This window comes from Thalia democratica, chromosome 3 (assembly GCF_965202585.1).
Source record: "Thalia democratica chromosome 3, ktThaDemo2.hap1.1, whole genome shotgun sequence".
Classification (NCBI taxonomy): domain Eukaryota; kingdom Metazoa; phylum Chordata; class Thaliacea; order Salpida; family Salpidae; genus Thalia; species Thalia democratica.
The window spans coordinates 72588625-72603045 of NC_139167.1; the positions used below are offsets into that span (position 1 = coordinate 72588625).

At 24.0% G+C, this 14421-nt stretch overlaps 1 protein-coding gene across 1 annotated transcript in view; it reads right to left on the bottom strand.

The window, feature by feature from the left end:
• LOC145832523 (thrombospondin-type laminin G domain and EAR repeat-containing protein-like) overlaps positions 1 to 13134 on the bottom strand; it is a 44036-nt gene extending 30902 nt beyond the window's left edge. Inside the window, exons 1-14 of the mRNA XM_082939837.1 lie at positions 13089 to 13134; positions 12547 to 12697; positions 12381 to 12476; positions 12015 to 12205; positions 11093 to 11189; positions 10893 to 11001; positions 10205 to 10381; positions 9680 to 9918; positions 9141 to 9330; positions 8752 to 8822; positions 8416 to 8577; positions 8027 to 8196; positions 7622 to 7720; positions 7407 to 7516 (exon numbers count right to left, since the gene is read on the bottom strand). Of these exons, the coding sequence (XP_082795963.1) occupies positions 7407 to 7516; positions 7622 to 7720; positions 8027 to 8196; positions 8416 to 8577; positions 8752 to 8822; positions 9141 to 9330; positions 9680 to 9918; positions 10205 to 10381; positions 10893 to 11001; positions 11093 to 11189; positions 12015 to 12205; positions 12381 to 12476; positions 12547 to 12669 (1834 nt within the window). The 5' untranslated portion in view covers positions 12670 to 12697; positions 13089 to 13134. The remainder of the gene's footprint in view (positions 1 to 7406; positions 7517 to 7621; positions 7721 to 8026; positions 8197 to 8415; positions 8578 to 8751; positions 8823 to 9140; positions 9331 to 9679; positions 9919 to 10204; positions 10382 to 10892; positions 11002 to 11092; positions 11190 to 12014; positions 12206 to 12380; positions 12477 to 12546; positions 12698 to 13088) is intronic.
• Between the last annotated feature and the right edge of the window lie 1287 nt (positions 13135 to 14421).

A 14421-nucleotide genomic window follows, 5' to 3' on the forward strand; every position in this document is an offset into this window, starting at 1 on the left:
GCAAATCTGTTTTTGTAATTGATAACTGTGTGACGTCATTAATAAATTTTGTTGAGGTCATCTACGAGTGTTTTACTATTTAACTTCAAGTCGTACAAGTAGTAATCTAAATATGTTTCGGACAATTAGTTCAAGTTAATTAAACTTTCAAGGGTCTGAGAAAAAAAAATACTTAAGATGTACTCAGTGTCCACTTGTTGTAAAAATAAAACAAAGCGTAATCAGTAAAATATGTTTGTACTACTTATCTTAGATGTACTAATAAATTTGTTTACTTATAAATAAAGTAACATACTAAACTGCACAACTATAAAACCTCATAATATCAAAATTGGTCAAGAAAATCATAAACAAACAGACCACTCAACGAATGTTTGTAGTAATTCTATAAAAAAAAAATAGAAATAAAGTTAGAACTTCACTTTCTAGCATAATTGAGATCTATTATGTAACAATTTTCAGTGCCAATATCAATTTTAAGCGATTTCTAAAAAGTACAATAATCAAAGTTACTTAAAAAATATTTAGCAGCCAGACCATTAAAAAAAAACATCACGGTCTGCTGTAAATTGTATACCGTATACAAAAATATTAATAAGCAATTTACAGAAAGTATTGTAATGAAAGGAGAATTTAACCAAAACTTCTATTTACTTTTACAAAAAATGCCCATTTTGTTATCTATCACTAATATACTAATATAAAGTGACTAAAAACATTATTTCAGTTCATTTTTTTTCTGTATTAATTAGAACTACGATGAAAATTAAATTTTTTGATAACATTTACAATTTTTCATCTTGTAATTAACTGCTATATAACACATTCTATTGTTCATCATTCAACCTTGCCAATAGCTTGGTCGCAGTAACAAAAAATTAGACGGTCGATTGAAACCCTTTTGTTACATTCATAGGTCAGACAAGGGTGTGATATGACGTCATAAATATTTTATGTCTGATCGGTTGAGTGACAATGTAGAACAAACTGTACATTTATTTGCTACATTATAAATTTGTGATCAGGAATAGTAATAGTATGTGCTTTGATGATTGATAATGTTTAAACTATTTACAAAGTGTTACCTTTTGTAAAAAATATATTTAAGCAATGTATTTTTCAGAAAGCTTGTTTTAAACCTACAGATGTCCTTGGCCAAAGTTAGGTCTGTACTAATTGTCCTGTTTACTTTTATAAATGCACTTAAAATAAAATTTGTTACTAAAAATTTATTTTAATCTACTTTAAATTAAAACAAAACTTAATCTAGTTAGTAGTCTAGTTTTAGTACAATTGTCACATTTTTACTTATCTCTACAAAAGTTTTGTGTATCATTTGCTAAAAAGTTCATACATATTCACGTGAGTTACAATATTGGTTTTAACATTAACACGTATTTTAGTCTTTAAGTTTTATTTTACGACTTTATAACTTTATACATGATTGATGTATTACTTTACTTATTAAGTCATAAAAATAGCAATATTTAGTTGTGTCTTTTATTGTAGAAGTTTATATCATTAAATTTTCTATTTAGATTAAAATTACGTTTTAAATACTTTTTAACACATTTAATGATAAAAAGAAATCTGTTTTGCAGCGGAAATAAAAATAATATTGAAACATCTTTTCAAAAATAGAATTTCAAGTCTTGAAAAACCTTAGACATAAAAGTTCCACTTAAATCTATTTTATCTTCGTTTAATAAATTTAAATATAAGTAGGAGCTTATAAATTACATTCAACAACATATTCATGAATGTCAAACTATCATTGTTCTTAAAGAAAAAATTCTAAGAATTTTTATATTCAGACTTTTCATTTACAACTTGAGAACTAATACCTATTAAAACTGACATTTTTAATATCAACTATTAATGCAAGTAGTTTATATTACGGTTTTAGACAAAAAACTATTCAATTTAGTTGCTAGTAAGATACTTAGATATTAGATATTTAATTTATACTTGAGTAATAATTTAATAAGCAGCTATAAGAAGTTTTATTTTTGTAAAATAAGTAGTTCGACGTGTTTGCATAAAGATTAAATGTGACATAGCGTATTGAAATGTGATAATTTAGTTGTTTGTAATATATTAATTTTTTAATACAACTTTCAATCATATCGGTAACTTCAGAGTTTATGTAATTAATTTATCAGGCTTACTGATTTAAATTAATTTAAAACTAAAAAATGAATGTTGTTTTTAGTTGTCTACTAAACGGGTTTGAAGAAGAGTAGTATAAATATTTTAACCTCTTAAAACATTTATGTACAAACTACCGTTTTGACTCATTTCCTGTTTCCTGTGAACCCCTTAAAAAAAAGAAAAAAGAAAAAACGTTCTTAGAATATCACTAAAAATGTTGTTTATTAAGTATGTTTTGGTTATTTTACATTTAATGGTATTTTAATATTTTTTTTTAAGTTATTTTATTTATATATGTCTGTTGGCTTCAAAGTTGATTCTTGATTTTTTTAAGTTTTCAACTCAGAGAGATTTCAAATCCATTATTAGAATCCCTGCACCGTCAGGCAAGCATTTAATTATAATTTTAAGATATTTTAATTTAATTGTAAAAGTCTAAACACTTTTTTTAAGTGAAATCTGAATATTTAGTTTAGTTGTTTTATTTTTGTATATAAGTTGGCCACAAAGTTGATTCTTGATTTTTTGAAATTTTTAACTCAAAGAGGTTTATGTAAGGTATAAAAACTTAAAATATAAAATTGATAATGTTTGTATGTTAAACTTTTTCCTTGCAAAATAAAATACGTAAGATGGAAAATTTTCAACGGAAATTTGTTTAATCGAAATATGAAAACTTTTAAAGTCTTTTTGTGTCAACTAGTTTGAAGTCTTATCGTTTTTGACTAAAGAAAAATACACTTTAAATATTCACTGGTCACTTTAAAGTAGTAATACTTTTATATATATACAATTAATGCTTTGGAAGACTTAAATAAAAATTATACGAAATCATTTGTTAAAGTTTTAATACGTCATTCACTTTTGACGTATTTTGCAAACATTTGTTGTTGTTGCAAACTTTTTACAACAAAAAGCATTAACACGTTTTGTTAGCTTGAGTTTTTAGCTTTGCATTTTTCAAAAGCTTGTTATTACTTATTTGAAAGTTATCTTTATCGACTTAGGAAGTAAAAATTTTTTTTTTCTATTTAGAATAAATTTATGAAATTAACATTAAGTCTAATGTAAATTATTTTGTCTTTTTTGAATTAAAAGTTATAATAAAAAGAAAACGTTATTAAACAGTTTATAGTTTTTGTAAGTTTACAACTTTGTCTACTAATAAACTAGTACAAAAAATAAACATAGTTATTCAACTTTAAATATAAAACTTGCAACATATAGTATAGTTCTTTTATTAAGTGGTTGATAGTAATAATGACGCATTACGTCTAAAAGTCATGCCTAGTAACCATTTTTTAACAAACTAACATACTTGTTAATACAAAACATAATTGTCATATTTCTTTTTCGCAACATGTTTTGTTGATGAACGAAGTATAATATAACTGTAATATATCTACTCGTGAAGCATCTTAAAATATATAATAAGTGTAATATAAACAGCTTTTAAAAAGAAACTAATAAGTTACGTAAAAACAGGTATGTATTTCAATCTTAGTAACAAAAATACTTTAGAAACAAAAAAGCTGTTAGTTTTTGATTAGGCTAATTAAATAATAAGTTTAGTGATTTTTAACCAATTTTAATTAGTTTTTATAAAGTGTTATAAAAGAGTTTGTGACATATTAAAAGTGTAAAGATATAATTACTTTTAGTTATACTGTCGTATCCAAAGTTTTAAAAAAATTGGGTTTTTAGTATAGAAAATAATGTTTCATTATTAACCAAACGACTCTTGCTTGAGTCAAGTCACGTTTTTTGTACTTTGTCTTGTCTGTTTTTACAACAAAACAACTGACAATATCTCTTAATAAAAATAAATATTTAGGTACACCTCATTGTTCAAACTAAACTATACATTTTGTTTTAAATATTTGCACTTTTGTTTATTAACTTTCGAATTTTGTGAGAGTCAAAAACCTTTCGCATGGAAGTTTGTTTATTTAAGATAAATCGGAAAATTTTACGACGATGTTATGATGACGTATATTTGTGCTCAAATTTTGGACAATTTTAATAATTTTCGATAAAAACTCAAAACAAAGAACCAAACTTTATAAATTTTCGAGTTTTAGAAAAGAAACTAACAACCTAAAAATTTTGTTATAAATTTAAGAGATAATCATTAAATTTTACAAAACTTTTTTTTATAAAATAATTCTAACACTTATAGGTACTACTTTTGACAGCAAAGTACTTTAGTAAGCAAAATTTTTCTTAAGTTTATTGCCACTAACTATTTAAAATACGATAAGAAAATTAAAGAACAAATAACACCTATTTACTGCAAGTAAATTATTATTTGTCACTATTATAAAAAACACCTTATTTATATTTTCACACATTTCACTATGTGTTTTGCAAGCGCATTTTTTTTTCAGCTCAAAGACATTTTATTTCTAATGAAAGTATTTTTTATGGTCACCGTTGTTTATAAATCTAAGGTTAGAGTTTTATTTTTAAAAACTTTATTAAAATAAGGAAAAAATAGAACGCAAGTCGTACTAACTTTGATCAAATAAGTCATTTTTTTAGTATTAAATAAACCAATAACTACAGTTTATAGTAGTACCTTGCGATTATTATATAATACAATGAGTCAGTGTTTCAAAATAAAAGTAGAAAATATTGTTTTATAAAATAAATTTTTTTTGCACGATCATGTTTAAGTTGCAAACCTGTATTTTACAAAACCACAAAATTATATTGCTGTTTCAGACCGATAAAAAAAACACATCGTTGAATTTTATTTTGGCAATATTTGATTAAAATCCAATTACATTTTATGTGACAATTGACATTTATTATCTAATTAGAAAAGTATATATATGTTGAAGAGTTTTATAACAAGTTGTGAATTGACCTTTGCATGTAAAAACAGCTGTTTCATTGCCTTAAAAGAAAAACTTTTTATGATTTGTTCGTACGCTTATTAAGTCTTTAAAAAAATAGTCCTTAAACACTGAGAAAAGCTTTAAACAATGCTTTACTGAAGTAGTTGTTTAAACACGAACGATTTGGTATAAAAACCATTTAAATTAAAATTGAAAACCTAAAAGAAATAAAACTTCGATGGAACTTGTACTTGAAAACAAACAATAAGGTGTTAGTAAATATTTGCAGACCACTCAATACAAACAAGAATATTTTTATATTACAATTGAAGTAGAAATACTTAATTTAAATAATAGATAAAAGAATATTAGATATATTTAGGTTTTTTGTCAATACCATTAGGTTTTAACTACAATTAAGTTTAATTAAAAAAGCTATAAATTAACAACAAAATATCAATAGTATTGAAGGCTGTAAAAATTCTCACATTAAAAAAAGCATTTGTTCAAAGATATAATAACAGTTTCGATTCTCATGTTACTTATACTATAACAACTGCAATCGTTTTGTATTGTTCATCATTTATCCTTAGCAACAATACAACTGCCATGAAAACAAATTACATAGTTAATTTTATACCCAAGTTTTACATTTTATAGGTCAATCAAGGGTGTGTCGTTGTGATATGACGTCACAAACATTCATTAGTTGATATTTTGTGTATCAATTTACAAAACTATATTGCACATATATTTAGCTACACCGTTACTGATAGCACTATGTTTTGATTTAAGTTTGTAATTTTTTATCTAAACATTGTGTTTAAACTTTAGTTTTAATGAACAATCTATCAGAGTAAAGTTATTGTGTCTAAAAGGTCTTTACGTTTTATCAATTACTGAATACATTAAATATTTTTCAGTATTTAACAGAAGAAAAATAAATGAAATAAAATAAAAACTAAATCTAACTAATTAAATCTAGTTCTACTAGAGTGATAAATCAATAATGTAAGTTAATATGTAAGAACTAAGATACTATTTATTTTTTTAAGTTCAATAAAGTTTTTACAAAATCTTATACCGTTTAAAATGTATTATATCTTAAACTTTATTTTATTAATATAAGTAATGCGAAAATAAGTTGAATTATTTCAAACTACCGTTAAAAAAAACAATATTATTTGTTTCTGGTATAAAAAATAAACAAACTTTAAAGGTTAACACATTTCTGTTTAATTTGAGTTTGTATTTCTTGTACGAATAACACCTAGCAAGAGATAAAAGTAAACGAAAATAAACATTGCTGTCACTTAATTCTTTTTACTTACCGCTTTTTAAACTGTTTTTCTCAGACAATTGATAAGAGAAGCAAATAAAAAACAACTGATTTTAAATTCAGTTTAAGACTTAAACCTTTGACTTGGTATTAATTTATAAAAGCTAATAAGTTGGTAGAAAACTATTTATGACTAGTTTAACTATTACTAAAACTTTGTTTTAACTACGGTCAATAAATATCAAATATAAAATTAATATAAGTTTAAAATAAATTTGTACTTTTTCCATAAATAATACAATTACATATAAACAATATAACTTTAGATAAGTTGGCTGTCAAGTGTATAAACATAACAAAATACTGTAAAATAAATACTAGGCAGATATTTAAAAGTGTTAATAACTAACTAAACACTATAAAACATTTAATGGTAAATTACAAAACTAAATAAATAAGGAGACCTTAGAATTTGCCAGATATTTAGTTTAAATTCTTCAAAGTAATAATAAACAACTTAATGTGACTTTGAAGTTTTATTTACGTAAAGTTAAAAAATTGAGGTAAGAATATATTCAAAAACATTTATTATGATTGATCATTAGAAAACAGAAACAGAAAAAACTTTATAATTTAATTTTTTAAATTAGTTGTTTTCTAATTCAAAAATCGTATGATTATTTTATGTGACGTAAGTTATTTTTTGTACGTAAAATTGCATTGTTTGTATAAAAGTATTAAAAAACAAGTTATTAATCTGCTTAAAATTTACTTCGAAATTTCAACTTTGTTTACATTAAAAGAATAAGATTAAGGTATGTGTGTATGTTTTGATAACTTTTTATTTTAAGCTAACAAGTTTTTGTTAGTGCTTATCTAGACAAAACAAACTTTGTAAACTTATACCTAAAGTTTTAGAACAAAACTATAAATAAATACTTTATTAAAACTTAATTTAACTATATAATGATTTTCAACTAAAAAAACAATATTTTCGATTATAGTACTATAAAGAAAAGTAAAAGTCTACTAAAACACTTTAATTTGTTAAATAAAGTTGTTTAGAAAATGTTTAGGGCAAAATGTACATCAAAAAGTGACGATTTGAAACAATCTAGAATGCTGATTTTCAGAACTTGCAGAAACAAGATAATGCTGATTGTTTTTTGTAGTAAATAATTCAAAATCGCTGCATGGGAGTGTTGGAATTTTGTGTTCTGAAACAAACCCTTCTACCCCTTTCCATCTAAAATTGAGTAGTTGATTAAATTTAACATTTAATTTTGAACCTATTTATAAACTAGATTAAATTCATGTGGCATTACAATTTCAAAAATATTAATTTTTAAACCTATATATGTTACTGCTAAGTTTTTTATTTCCATCTCCTGAATTTGATGCTACTAAGTACGATTCTTTTCCGATTTCAAAAAACTCAAAATCTAAAGCTCTGTAAAATATTAAAATTAATTTTTGTTTTTGGTTTATCACGGTTGGTATATTTTTAAGAAACATTTTATGTCTAAGATCTAATTGAAATTGTTTGTATAAGGTGACTAGGTTAATTACTTACAACAGTTCGTTGTAACTGTCTAGCCAATTAGTAAAATTTTTAAAAAGAACAGCTGTGTTGTTTAAAAGATACTTAATTAATGTCAATAAAAAAACACATAAAGTTTTCCAAATAAGGGTATCTTATAAAATTTAAATAAGAAGTTACTGTATTTATGAAAAAAAGTTTATCTTTATAACTCACCCAGATGTTGGAAATTCCTGAATTTTTTCAAAAAGTTTCTTTCTTTTTCTGTATTTATAAACCGTAGACGATACTTTGTTACTTTTCCTCTCATGGTCGTAATAGTTTGCAATTGCAATAAAATTAATTCCTTCTATTTTGAAATACTCGATGTCAGTAGCACCTGTTGTCTATATATAAATGCAATTGTTAAAAAATAGCTGTGGCGACAACATTCAAGTCTAATTTGTATTTAGAGTTATAAGTAATCACTAGTTTGTATAAATTATAAAATTAAACTAAATGAAATACATCGTTAATATTTAGTAAATGACGTTTTACCATAAAGCTGTTAATTTGATGTTTGAACTATGCATTAAATAATAAAACTTAATAAAATTAAAACTAACAGGAATATATTGGTGCTCAACAAACAATGATGAATCCCATCTGTAAACAACACTATCAACTTTGGTGGTTACCCCATTGAAAGAATTAGCTATTGCGATAAAATACTCGTCCGATGAAAGTTTGAAAAATTCAATATCGTAAGCTCCCACTGTTTCTAGTGGCTGTTGGTATTTAATTGTCTAAAAAATCCTAGAATTTAAAAAACTCTAACTGAACTGTATAAAACTGATACCTATTTCCTATCAAATAAAGCATTAACTTATTTCAATCATTTTTTTTTAATTTATTTAAAAAATAAAAATAAAGATAAAAAAGTAAAAGTTTGAAATTTGTACCTGATATTTAATAAAAGCTCTTTCATCTGGTTCCCATCTATAAATCCAACTAATGGTATGATGATCATTTTCTGAAAAATATTCATAAACTATTTGATAACATGTTAAGTTTTAAAATAAGTTTATAAATGTGTTTTATAGTTATATTTCAACTTTTTGTAAAGTGGATAACTTCTGAAACTTGTATTGTGTTGTAACAAACTAAAATTATCTCTAATTAAATAATCTTATTACAAAACTAAATAATAGATATAACATATTAAAAAGCAAAACAACATTTTAAGTTTTTATTTATTTGAAATAAGTTCATAAATTTGATTTGTTCAATCAAAAAGTAAAGATGTTAAGTTTTATAATATACGATAAAGTAACGTTTTACTAACACTAACTTTTTTGATAATTTGCAACAGCTAGATAAGTTCTTCCGTCAATTTTAAAAGTTTTTAAACATTTTGCTGAAAATGTAGTAATCAGCTGATGAAGTACAAATTTTTCATTTTCTTCTTTCCATCTGTATATTTTGCTTTGAGTTTCAGCATTAAATTTGTTTAATCCTTGAATTGCCACTGCTAGAAATTGCTGTAAAAGTTTCTTTCAAAATAATCTTATGGTGATAATAAATTAAGGTTTTGTTATTTTGTCACTAACAAAATAATTTAGAAAGTAAGTAAGATACAAAGTCTTGAAGCTATTTTATTAACTTTTAGTTCTTAACTACATTTTTTTAAGCTTACAAGCATTGCTTTTTTAGTTAAAAATTAAGTGTTTACACATTTAAACAGAACAATTTAAAGACAAAATAAGGAGCAATAATCATCTATACATACTTTGAAACACTTTAACAAGTCTAATAAATTCATTTAATAATATTTAAGAACTAAATAAGTATATTCTATATTTCAAACATGTTTTTTTCCTTGAAACTAACCTCTGTACTAATATTGAAAAATTCCCATTTTCTAGCATTGTCAGTGGTTATATTTTGATAGACTACAAATTTATTTCCAGTCCACTTGAAAATAGTTGATACCATATCATTATTTCTTCCCTGGTTTGCAACAGCTATAAACTGTCCGTGGCCATTAATTTGAAAAACTTCGACATCGTGAGATTTACTACGAGTTGATAGATCTGAATATTCTGATATGTAGTCCAACTTTTGGTTTGCTAGAACAATATATCCAATTAATAGTAAGAATTTAAAAAAGATAATAGTCTATATAAAAATATAAGCTTGCGACGAAATTATAACTAACATATAACGAACTTAATTACTAATCACAAACTTAAGTAGTTTAACTTTCTCAAATTGCAAATGCTCACCTTTCTTATAAGTAACTCAATTTTAAATTTGCTGAAACTTAAAAAAAAATTTTAACTATATTTTATTTCTTAAAAAAAACTAAATCAATACATTTGACTTAATAATTTTTGTTAATAAAGCTTTTTATACTTGATGCAATTTTCTTCCATTGCTGCTGATGACAAATTTCAACATTTCCTTCGTTTTCCTTGTAAATAAGTTGTCCTTTATTGTCATTCATACAGGTAAGGGGTTCATCATTATGTATTTTCACTGGCATTCCTTTTTTGACAACATAGTTTATGTATCTATTTTGCATGCTTTCAGCTAAAAAAAAGTGTTATCAATGGTATATTGCAACTACTTATTAAACACTTATTTTGATTACAAATATACTAAAAAAAATAACAGACTAAAAAGAGATTTTTATACATTAGTGTTTTACAAGAGGTATGTTTAGCTGTAATAAAACGATTAAGTATTTAAAAGGAAAAAAATGAATGAAATATACAATCACATAAATGTACCAAAACTTTGCAGATAAATTAAGCACAAACAAAAAGTTTAAAAAGAAAAAAAGATTTTAAAATTTGTCAAGGAAAGTAAAAAAAAAAAAAAAGCTTCAGTCAAGTTAATTAGTTTAAAAGTTAAGCTTTAAAAAAATCATGTTTTAGTCTTAAAACGAAATTTGTATCTTAATAAAACTATGAAAAAAATAATTTAACTTGCTATTAGTTTAATTTTTCAACGTATTGTGTAATAAATTGGCTTGCACAAATTTGAATTCAAAATAAAGAGAGCTTTTTATTTACATTCTTATGTTTCAAAAACTACTTACGTAGTGACTTAGACAGATATCTGTCTAATTTATCAAAAAATGATTGTTTTGAACATCTTCGACTTGAAATATCAGCCCCTGGTGTTAATAATACTTCATTAAGAAGTCCCTAAAATAATACACTTATATTATAATAAGTCTTTTTTAAAGATGTCAGTTATTGTTTTATATGTTATTCTTTTAACTCTAAAGTAACTTACAGTAAATCGATTTCTTCTACTTCTTCTACTAGCAACATGAAATCTTGAAAACGGATAAACTGGTAAATTAGACGGAAATTCAATTGGTGTTATGTTTCTGTAATTATAAAATTTACTTTTGTTTACAAGTTTGTTAATTTATCTTTAGGTTAATTTAAAGTGGTTATAATCAAATTTAAACATAATTTAATAAAAAAACTAGTTACAATTTTAATAGTTTATTTACTTTACAATATATAAGTTTTTAAATGAAGTATACTATGTAATGTTAAAAGTTTTTTAATAACTTACTAGTAATCCATATGTTAATTTGAACTTTTGATAAAACACATTTAATTTTTCAACTATCTTTTTTACAATAAAATTCAAATACTGAACTTAAAAAATATTTTGTTATTGTTAGTTTATGTATTATAAACAATATGTCAAAATTTTTCTAAGATTACACAAAAATCAATGATTTTACACCAAGACTCTAAAAATAGGTCAAACATTTTTGTTCTATAAACAATTTACATTACAAAGCGATAAATGCACATTATACTTGTCATCGTGTTGTAGTAAGCGTGTGAACTCATGCATGAACAATAAAACAATGACGAAGCGTTGCTACGTCACTAATGAATATGACTTAAAATTAACTTTAATTAATGAATTTTAGCTTTGCTATAGATACGACATACAATGTAGAACTATAGTACTATAAGAAAACTCTTAACAAGTTTATAAAAACTAGTTTATATTAGATAATACATTAAGTAGTACGGTACTTTTTAATTATTTTACTATTTAGCCGATCTTTTTTGGTGCGCTTTGAATAACGACACGCTTTAAACTACTAATGATTTTAGGAAAATAAAAGATGTCTTATGACTTTCAACACTTAAAACTAAATTTTATTATACAAACACACAAAAAATACCCTTTGACATTGCTTAGAGTGGCGTCGTATTGAACGCAATCAAGCGTGAAAGTGACGTAATTTCCGGCAACAACGATTATGACGGTGTGCCAATTTCCGTCGACGATTGATGACGTTTTACTTTTTTCCGGTTTCAATGTATAAGAAAAAATATTAGTTTGAACTTTCTCAGTTCGTTTGTTTTTCAGAACCTTGCATAAATCATTAAGTTAAATTACTTATAAATATTATATAAAGCTTTAATACAGATTTTAGAATAATTGATAGATCATTGTGTAATAAAGTGTTTTAGTAATAAAATTAAGTATTTAAATAGTTAAATTCTACAAACTTTTCTAGAAAGCTACAAAATAACAAAAATTTTACCTCATTACTGGTACTTTTTGATCTATTTGTTGAAACAAAGTCAAAATATATAGTCGATCTTAGTATTCTGACAGCTAACAAAATACTCCTTCTGTCCTGTAAACGTATTATAAAACTAAGATAACTTACTTTTGTAACAAATAGTTTATAAAAAACATTCACTCACAGGAGCAATCAGCGTTAACAAGTACTCGTTTTCGTTTCTAAATTCGTTTTTCCAAAAAGTAATTGCTAACGAAAATTCGGATGGAAAAAATTGGCAGTTTTTCATCAAACTATTTGCATCCATACTTAAAAGGCGATCTTTAGAGTCAAACCTTCAAGTTTGTAAAATAAGTTAAAAAAGCATAAAAATAATGTTATCTTTAGATATTTTGTCATAATCAATCTAACTTAATATTCAAAGCGACTTGCAAGCCCTTAAAGTTAGTAAAAAGTTTTTCTTTACGTTTTGTTAAAATAGTCTTTCTGTTATGAAATAGATGTTTGACAACTCAAAGCTTAACAATTTTAAGTATTTGCTATTTCACAAACACAGATATATTATTAAGAAAGATCCTTTATTATGTTACCTAACAACAAATTCCACCTTCTTTTAGAAAATAAAGAGTTTTGTTTTTTGGTTGTTAGTAATAAAACTTTGTTTTATACCCACACTTTTAAAAATGAGCTTACCAGATAATAACTTAATAACTAAAACTAGCTTACCTATACCCTTTACGATTGTCAACGGTAACAACTTCAACTCCTTTAGTTTTCTTCCAAGTTGAAGTTACTGATGTTGCTAGAATATCTACTTGGGAAGTGTCTTTTAATATATAATGCTGATAATAAACCAAAACTTTTACTAAATCGATTGGTTATACAACACTTATTACTTTTGTAGTGAAAACTACATTGGAATTTAAACATTGCATTATTTTAACTTTATAGTAAAATTGATATTCTATTAATTGATACTAATTGTAACTTAGTTGATAAAGTACGCAACCTTAAAGTTTATAATGAATTAATATCAAGTTAGTTTAATTTACGCAACAAGTAAAAAATGGAATATACAAAGTACTTACATTTTTACCAGTCTCTACAAAAGTTTTATTTTATGAATTCCAACACATTTTTATAAAAAAGATAAAATAACAAAAATAAGCAAACAATTTGTATTGGTAGTAAATACAAATAACGTTTTTCTACTTTATTTTGTTTGTTTAAAAAGAATAACTGACAATGGTGCTAACTTTAAAATTAATATTTAATTACACCTTATTATACAAACAAAATGATATTGTTTATTAACTTTCGATTTTTTGGGAGAGTCTTAAAATTTTCACATAGAAGTTTGTTTGTTTAAGATAAATCTTTAAGTTTTACAACAAGAATTTTGATGACGTATATTTGTGTTTAATTTTCTAAAATTTCATTTCAGTTTGAAAAAATTTGACAAAAATATTCTTCACACGAAGTTTTATAAATTTTTGAGTTGAAGAAAAAATGTAGTTTTAAGCACTGTATATATTTGAATATATAACAATCTTTTTCAACCAAGTTAAATTATTTTTTATCGAAATCGTTAAATAGCTTATAGTTACTGTGCTTTGGTTATCATACAAAATATAGTGAGCCAAAGTTTTCTAAAGTTTATAATTATCTAAAATTTGAAAAGAAAAGTATAAGAACGAGTTACATCTAATCACTGCAAGTAAAGTATAATTTGTCACAAATATAAATGACACCTTATTTGTATTTTCACACATTTCACTGAGCTATACTTATGAGCTTAAAGATAAATTTTATTTTAACTTTTCTGTGGTGAATGCTTTTAAAAATTTAAAGTAAAACTTATATTTTATAAATGTTTTTTAAATCAGAAGATAATAAAAAGTATATTTATAATGAATTAATTCGAATAAAAAAGTTTTTTTTCATATATCTATTTAACCGTGCATTATAGTTTATTGTAGCATGTTGCGCGTATTGCACAACATAATAAAAATGTTACAACTAAATTGATATTAAATTAGTTATAGGTATATTTTTAAAA